This window comes from Phanerochaete carnosa, assembly GCF_000300595.1.
Source record: "Phanerochaete carnosa HHB-10118-sp unplaced genomic scaffold PHACAscaffold_1, whole genome shotgun sequence".
NCBI classification, from domain to species: domain Eukaryota; kingdom Fungi; phylum Basidiomycota; class Agaricomycetes; order Polyporales; family Phanerochaetaceae; genus Phanerochaete; species Phanerochaete carnosa.
In genome coordinates this window covers 4,710,113-4,717,806 of record NW_006767628.1, presented here as the reverse complement: position 1 = coordinate 4,717,806, position 7,694 = coordinate 4,710,113, and the positions used below count along the sequence as shown (strand labels likewise).

The following is a 7,694-nucleotide window of genomic DNA, read 5'->3' as shown; positions in this document are numbered from 1 at the left end:
TCTCCTTAGACCAGGGGACATACCAATGGATCCGGGGAAATGGCAACAGTCATATCTCAACTCGGACCAAGCCAAATGGAAATTCAATCAGTGGTATGCAAAGTATGTGGTGTCCCGATACCGCATAATTTTCAACTGCAACGAAAGCCTCCCAGTGGATGAGGAAGAGGCACTAGCTCGAGATTTTGGCTACAGGGGCAAATACAAACCTGTAGGACAAACTTTCGAGGCGTTTTCTGACGCCGAAGATCCGCCTGCAGACAAGGATGACTGGGGCAATCAGGTTGATAAGGAGCACAGGTAACTGTGTAAATTGTCATAGGACGGCTGGGGTATAACTGTCCGACCACTGGTGACCATACTTAACGGGGGTCACCATGATAAATTTTGTGCTTTGGTTAGGTAAGGGCATGGGTGAGGGGATCCATTAGAGGTAGATTTAACGTTTGGTGTGGTAGAGTCTATCGACTGGCTCGGTGCTCATGCGAGGCCAGGGCCATCTGGCGCGGTTCTGCGAATTCCTCTGTGCCCCCAGACATTAGGTCGACCAGGTGAACCAGCACGGACCCTGTTTTGGCTATAGTACAGGCCCTCATGTAGCAGTAGTTCTACGGGCCTTTATAAACAAGCAGAAAAAAAAATTAGGCTCCTGTTGCCGTCGTCTTGCTAGACATACAGCAAGCAGTGCCCAGGAAGCCAGTGCTTGCACTGTCATCTGAGGAGAAATGGGTGAACATACTGTGGATTCCAGATTCCTCTTAGTTTACTGAGGTCTTCTCACATGCATGAAAAGGACATCCCTATCAATATAGAGCATCTTTCACAGATTTGCTCACCTGATCTGATATACTGCATGCTTGCCTTAAGGTATATGGACTCAAGCCGCGCAGCTCCTGTGAACATAGCAGGACTTGTTTCACATGGCTTCAGTAAAGGCAGGCTGCAGACAAGTCTATGATGTCACCTCAAATTATCCTTACTATTACCAGAAGATGAGTACACTTCTACATGGCAATATCAATGTCTAGACCTATTATCTACACCTCCCTCTTTTCAGTCAGCAAAAATCCGGAAGTACAGTCATGTATTTACTGTATCTTCTGATCTACTTATCTCGAGGGCCAAGGAGAGACGCTGCACCCTCCTTTTGGGGTCCTGGGCGTTTAAAACCTAACGCGTGTACAGGCCGATGCGATCCGGGAGCACTAGGTGGTAAGTGCAGTTTTTTTGCTTGCATAACCAGCCAAAAGCTAGGCAAACAAGAACCTGTGTTTAACCGGTTTTCATTTGAGAAAACTTGGAGACAAACCTTCCTTTTTCACTAGTTTTGTTGCGTTTCAGCCTCTTTCAGCCGGTTTTGCACCAATTTATGCACCAATCTACCCCAATGTACAACCGGGGAACAATTGGTTCTTGTTTTCCCAATTTTGACTGGGTTTCTTCAAGAAAAAAACCATGCTTACCACCCTGTGGATCGAGTCCCTGTAACAGACAGATGCCGCGAAACTTGATGTACGCGAGTGCTGGCATGCAGAGCCTGTGGTGAGGGAGGGGACGCAAGCGTTATGAGGCTCGAGCGGAAGGATGAGGTGACGGTGTTCCGCGACATGCGAATATCAGTGTTTTGGTCCACCGTCCAGGGCGTGGCGATTCTAAAGTGGATGAGGGACCGAAGACTGGCGGTAGCCAGAAATGATGCACGCCGCGCGCTTATTCGCGCAAGCGGCGCAGGAGCGTCCGGGACTGCAGTTTATTCCTGCACCCACTTGACACCTTGCACCCGTCGTGCACGCCGCTGCACGCGACTTGCGGCTTGTGGACAACAATACAGAGCTCTCCTCGTCTTTGGAGGTAGGTGCAGGAGGCTGCACTGTCGGGCGAAGATATGTGGGAACGGACACTCCAAGACCTCATCCGTGGTTTACGCGCAAACAAGAAGGATGAAGCCAAGTTCATTGCCCAGGCAGTCGAGGAGATACGTCGGGAGATTAGGGGCAAGGACATGGAGCTGAAGGCTGGAGCAGCCCTCAAACTCACATATGTTCGTACGCAGATTGACGCTTTTATGCTTTGCGCTCGAATTAAAGCCAGGGTTAGCTAGACATGCTTGGCTACGACATGAGTTGGGCTTCCTTCCATGTAGTTGAAGTCATGTCTTCTTCCAAAAATCATCTCAAGACAGTTGGGTACCTAGCCGCGGTACAATCCTTCAGTCAGGATACGGACGTCCTAATGCTCACGACGAATCTACTCAAGAAGGTACGTCGCGTTGTGGATGTGATCCCTTCCTCTCGCTTCATTGGGACATCTAGGATTTTGCTTCAAAACCCGAAGACGTTGCCGTCACTCTCAATGGCTTCTCGCACATCGTCACACCAGACCTAGCTCGGGATTTGGGACCGGATGTCATCAAGATGCTGACGCACTCTAGGGCTCATATTCGCAAGCGTGCCGTGATTGGGCTTTTCAAAGTACTCGACAAATACCCTGAGCTGACGCAGCAAGCCATGACACGCCTCAAGGAGCGCCTGGACGATTCAGACCCAGGTATATTTCTCTTTCGTTACCTACTGGTTTCTTATCTAACACTCCATGTAGCCGTCGTCTCTGCAGCTGTGAATGTTATCTGCGAGCTTGCGCGTCGGAACCCCAAAGACTACCTATCACTAGCTCCCCAGCTATTCCATCTACTAACGACGTCATCAAATAACTGGATGCTAATCAAAATCATTAAGCTCGTAAGTGATTTTTCTGGGGCTAAGACAGCGCGGCATTGATATTATACTTCAGTTCGGTACGCTCACTCCGCACGAGCCACGGCTCGTCAAGAAGCTTCTACCTCCAATTACTGAACTCATATCGACGACACCTGCGATTTCGTTACTGTATGAATGCGTCCATACTTGTATAATAGGTGGTATGCTGCAGGGGTTATCAGGGCATTCACTTGCTAGAACATGCGTGACGAAGCTTGCAAATTTCCTACAGGACGATGATCAGAATTGTAAGCACCTCCTATCTTAGCGGTGGCAATATGCTGAGTGCACCTTGCTTCAGTGAAGTACATCGCTCTGTTGGCTATGACGAAGATTGTGCCAACCCATCCACATCTAGTCGCCGAATACCAAGGAATGATTATGTCTAGTGTCAATGACCCCGACATAAGTATCCGCATGCGAGCTCTCGATCTCGTGTCCGCTATGGTATTTAGCTTCTTCATAGTCTGCCACTGGTCACTGATCCCTCTTTAGGCAAACAGAGACAACCTGCAATCGATTGTACAGCAATTACTATCACATCTTGTCCGCACCGACAATGCACTTCCGTCTGCTGCTCAATCACTTGTCCAGCATACCGCACCACCTGCATCGGTCAACAGTGTCGGCTCTCCTTCGCAGAACCCTGCCTACAGGCTCATTCTTGCTCAGCGTATACTATCGCTTTGCTCACAAGACACGTACGGCTACATCGCCGACTTCGAATGGTACCTCTCGGTGCTCGTCGACCTCGCATACGTGGCAAACGCTGACGTTGGCGCACAAATTCGTGACAAGCTCATGGATGTTACAGCTCGCGTACGTGCCGCTCGGGGATACTCGGTACAATTGATGGTCAAACTACTGCGCGACGAGACCTTCCTCGCAAATGTCGACGAAGAAGGCTGCTGTGCTGAGGCGCTCTGGGCTGCGGCGTGGATCTGCGGAGAACACTGCAGGTGTGTCTCCTTCTAGGCTGCCACTCTGAGGTATAAACTCAACCGTTGCTTAGCGAGCTGGCCGAACCGCAGAAACTCTTAGACACTCTGCTCCGGCCGGAAGTCCACAAGCTTGCTCCTGAGACGATTGCGGTATACCTGCAGGCTGCAGTTAAGGTTTTTGGGGCGTGGTGCGCTGATTTGGCTGAGCAGTGGAATGACGAGGAATTGCCGAATGTCAGAGGGGTCGCAGAGACGATGGTCGAGCGCGTCGCCGAGTTTGCAGCCAATGCAGACATTGAGGTGCAAGAGCGAGTGCGTGACGTTTTGCCTCTCCCGGTTTGTGGCTAACACGGCATCGGATCACCCAGGCTGCGAACTTTTTGCAACTGCTGATTTTCGTCCGGGCAGACATCTCGATGTTTCAGCCTAAGCCTGAGACTAACGGCATTGGCTACAGCGAGGCCGGATCCTCGACGTTCGGGATAGAAGACACGCCTGTGGACCCGCGCTTCCCGAAGAGCCTGTACCTGACGCGCCCGCTCTTCAGCGCGTACGAGCTCAACCCCGTCGCTGTGAGTGCGCAAGAACATGTTTCGGTACCCGATGGCCTCGACCTTAACGCCTGGATCGTGCCACCGCCGGCGGAGGAGAGCGCGGTTGAAGCAGAGGAGGAAGATAGCATGGCTGTGCTGAAGGTGAAGAAAAGTAAGAAAGGCAAGGGCAAGGAGGCTACGACAGGGCCGAAGACGAAGAAGAAGAAGAGAAAGGAAGACGGGAAGATACAGGGCGATGTCTTGACGCCTGATGTGGAAGAGACAGAAGAGGAGAAGGCTGAACGAGAGCGAGTGAGTGCATTCGGGCTGTTCTCTCTTCGATTGCGTGCTGATAGGGATGCTAGCGCAAGGCCGAGAGACTCGAACGCCTCCGCGACGACCCTTTCTATCTTGCAGATGACCGGCCATCGCGACCAAAGGAGGAAGATGTTGACTCTATCCCTGTCGTGCGACTCGACGACCTCCCGCCACTGCCGCAGTCGTCAGGTGAGCCTTCTCTCATGACCCAAACCGATACACATGTGGCTCATTCTTGTCCGCAAAGCAAATTCGCGTCTACCGAGCTTACGGAGCACGCCGCGGGCGACTACGCCGCAGACCTTCGTCGTCGACAAGGTCGGCGAGATGCCAGATTTCGCACGAAAGTCGCAGACGCCACCTGCGAACGGCCACGGGACTACCGCAGGAGCGCCAGAATGGGAGTCTGCACCCACGCCTGCGGTAGCAGAAGAGGCAGCCGCGCCTGCCCCCATCACAGTCACCAGGGTCAAGAAGAAGAAACGCACAGGAGATGGCACAAAAAAGAAACAGACGACGGCCACCGCGGACTCATAGCACGCTTTCGGACCTCGATATGTGTAACTTTGGATTAGCTGTACTATAATATGCCTGCGGAGGTATACAATAACAGCGGCGGGACAGACAGGACAGACAGACACATTGATGAGTGGGTTGCAGGTAGGCTACCACGAGTGGGCGAGGTATACATCTGTGTAGTAGTGATACATGCGAAGCCTGAATCTGGATGTGCGATGCTACATAAGTAGGGGTCGCAATGGAAAGATGTGGATGACTGGGCAGATGGGTAAACGGAGGGAATTAGCGGCTGGAGTGGTATGTCCGGTTCAGAGCCTGAGTGTGCATGGGAAAATAGATACTCAAGAAAAAGATACTAGAGGGATGTAGCGCTGCGGAGGGGCCTGATATACACGTCGAGCATTAGCTGGTCGAGGGTCGCTTTAGCGGTCTTCGTCGACATGCTCAACGGAGTCAACTATCTCGTTCACAAGCTCGAGGGTCACACCGGGGATGATACGTTCGGCATCGGTGAAGGCGCGCTGGAGGGCGCTGAGGGCGACACGGGCCTCCTGTGTAGAGACGCGGGGGAAGAGCTGCATGGAAAGGGGGAAAGGGCCGGCCACGTCAGCAAGCCAATTGGAGAAAACATGATAGGGAAGGTAACATACTGATGCGATAGCGGGAAGAACGACAGAATCGAGCATGGTGGTATCGGGAAGGTCGTCATCAGAAGGTGGCGGCCCCTCATGTTCGTCCTGGTCTTCATAATCTTCGCCGTACTCGTCCGATAGCTCCCTGGCGATACCATGGCCATTCACGATCTGGCGGACGGTACCTTGGTTGAGACCATGCTTAGCCTTCGGCGTAGAAGGTGCCGGAGGCGGAATCGGCGGAAGCTCGCCCTTACCAGGAGTCTGCAGGCGAGCGCGATGCCCAAATGAATGTCTGCCCGAGCTCGAGGACCCGTCTGAGCGCATCGAGCCGTTATTCTCCCATGTCAAAGGTGGACCTGACACTTGCACTGGGTTGGGCTTCGCGCGCCCGACGGTAGCGGAGTGACGGACAGTGCCGAAGTCCCAGAGATCGTCAGAATCAACAGAGTTGCTGGATGAACAGATGTGAATAGGATAGCACATGAAGGATCAAGCGGGTGTGTGCGTACGTTTCCTCCATTGGATTCCGGCGGTCTTCTTCTTCAATTCGGTCACCACCTTCAGCTCGCCAGCGTTCATGGCGCTCAATGAGCTCCGTCAGGTAGTTTGTCTTCTTAGCCATACGCACGAACTTGTGCTTGAGTAGATCCCTTGCAGAAGGACGCTACAGGAACATTTAAGTCCGTAGTCAGTCTTGTGCTGGCAGTAAACTCACATCCTTCGGGTCGCGCTGCAAGCAGAAGGAAACGAAGTCTCGGAAAGTCTTAGAGAAAGGCCCTTCTAACGTAGGAGGTGGGTTTTTGGGTATCAGGAAGAGAACCTGTTCGTGTATGCCGGCAGAGTTTAGTGAAGTTGAAACTCTCCATAATGGTATCACGGACCTTCATTGGATGCAACTCCGCGTATGGCGGTTCGCCTCTGGCAAGTTCAATAGCAGTGATACCCAAAGACCAAATATCGGCTTTGTGATCATATCCGCTTTGCTTGATAACCTCCGGAGACATCCAGTAGGGCGTTCCTACGAATGTGTTCTTTTTTGCAGATAGAGTACCAGATAGCTGACCGGAGACACCAAAGTCGGCGAGCTTCACGTCGCCATTGGCAGAAAGCAGAATATTCGCGGCTGTACGCATATCAGTAGACGAGCCGAGGTGACGGCAGTGAACGTACCCTTGATGTCTCGGTGCAGCTTTCCCTCAGAGTGCAAGTATTCAAGACCCTTGAGAAGCTCCCTCACAATAATGGCGATGTACTCTTCGCGGAATACTCCAGGCTTCATCTAAAGGGGCCGATCGAAATGAGTACTGGCCCCGATTTCAAAGAAGAAAGCAATCGCGCACCAAATCCGAGCATGACCCGCCAGAGCAATATCTACAAATCCTGTCAGTCCGGGCACATCGGACACGGAAGCAAATATCGCGCACTCCATGACGATCCAGAGCTGCGATCCCTTCAAGTAGGATCCGTGGTACTTAGTGACATACGGTGAGTCGAGCTGCGACAAGATTTGGATCTCTTGCTGAATATCCTCGATCTCGTCTTCGGCACTCTCAAGATCGATGATCTTAATGGCAACCGTCTTCTGGGTGCGTTTATCGTAGCTGCGCAAAGATACTCCGTAAGCCGTTCTGACCGTGAGTATGAGGGAGAGTGTACCCTTTGTAGACCTCTCCGAAAGATCCCTTTCCTATGTATGGGCGATAATAGTGAACGCTGAGAAAAGCTTCATCGAGAAGACCGGTACACACCTATCCTGTCCTGTTTCGCATAAAATTCCTCAGGGTCTACGTTGTGAGAGTCCTATGAGATGCAAGCACATGAGCCGATCGCCACACAGAGCAGCAGAGATAAACGGACCATTTTTCAAGATTAAATTGCGAAAATGTTGGTATAGAAGACGTGAGAGCGGATTCAAAGCGAGAGATGACGCAGTAATCGGTTCACTGGCGATGCGGTGGTATAAGCCTGGCAGTCGCTGAAACAACCTGAAAC

The 7,694-nt window shown here is 52.0% G+C and overlaps 3 protein-coding genes across 3 annotated transcripts; 2 read left to right on the top strand and 1 right to left on the bottom strand.

The window, feature by feature from the left end:
* Positions 1-25: 25 nt before the first annotated feature.
* PHACADRAFT_190756 (uncharacterized protein) lies at positions 26-304 on the top strand (the record flags this gene model as incomplete). The annotated part of the gene is made up of 2 exons (XM_007390928.1): positions 26-93; positions 148-304. 2 exons carry the CDS (start codon positions 26-28, stop codon positions 302-304), a joined length of 225 nt encoding a protein of 74 aa, XP_007390990.1.
* Positions 305-1,885: 1,581 nt separating this feature from the next.
* PHACADRAFT_83114 (uncharacterized protein) lies at positions 1,886-4,755 on the top strand (the record flags this gene model as incomplete). The annotated part of the gene is made up of 9 exons (XM_007390927.1): positions 1,886-2,045; positions 2,102-2,259; positions 2,313-2,547; positions 2,599-2,738; positions 2,791-3,004; positions 3,058-3,203; positions 3,252-3,715; positions 3,769-4,009; positions 4,066-4,755. The coding sequence occupies 9 exons, from the start codon at positions 1,886-1,888 to the stop codon at positions 4,753-4,755; spliced, it is 2,448 nt and encodes an 815-aa protein (XP_007390989.1).
* Positions 4,756-5,124: 369 nt separating this feature from the next.
* PHACADRAFT_248269 (uncharacterized protein) lies at positions 5,125-7,684 on the bottom strand. Its single transcript, XM_007390926.1, has 11 exons — positions 7,560-7,684; positions 7,451-7,502; positions 7,359-7,389; positions 7,127-7,303; positions 7,043-7,073; positions 6,873-6,981; positions 6,584-6,825; positions 6,418-6,522; positions 6,212-6,366; positions 5,718-6,153; positions 5,125-5,642 (listed from the first exon to the last, which is right to left on the bottom strand). The coding sequence occupies exons 1-11, from the start codon at positions 7,560-7,562 to the stop codon at positions 5,490-5,492; spliced, it is 1,494 nt and encodes a 497-aa protein (XP_007390988.1). The 5' UTR covers positions 7,563-7,684; the 3' UTR covers positions 5,125-5,489.
* Positions 7,685-7,694: the final 10 nt, after the last annotated feature.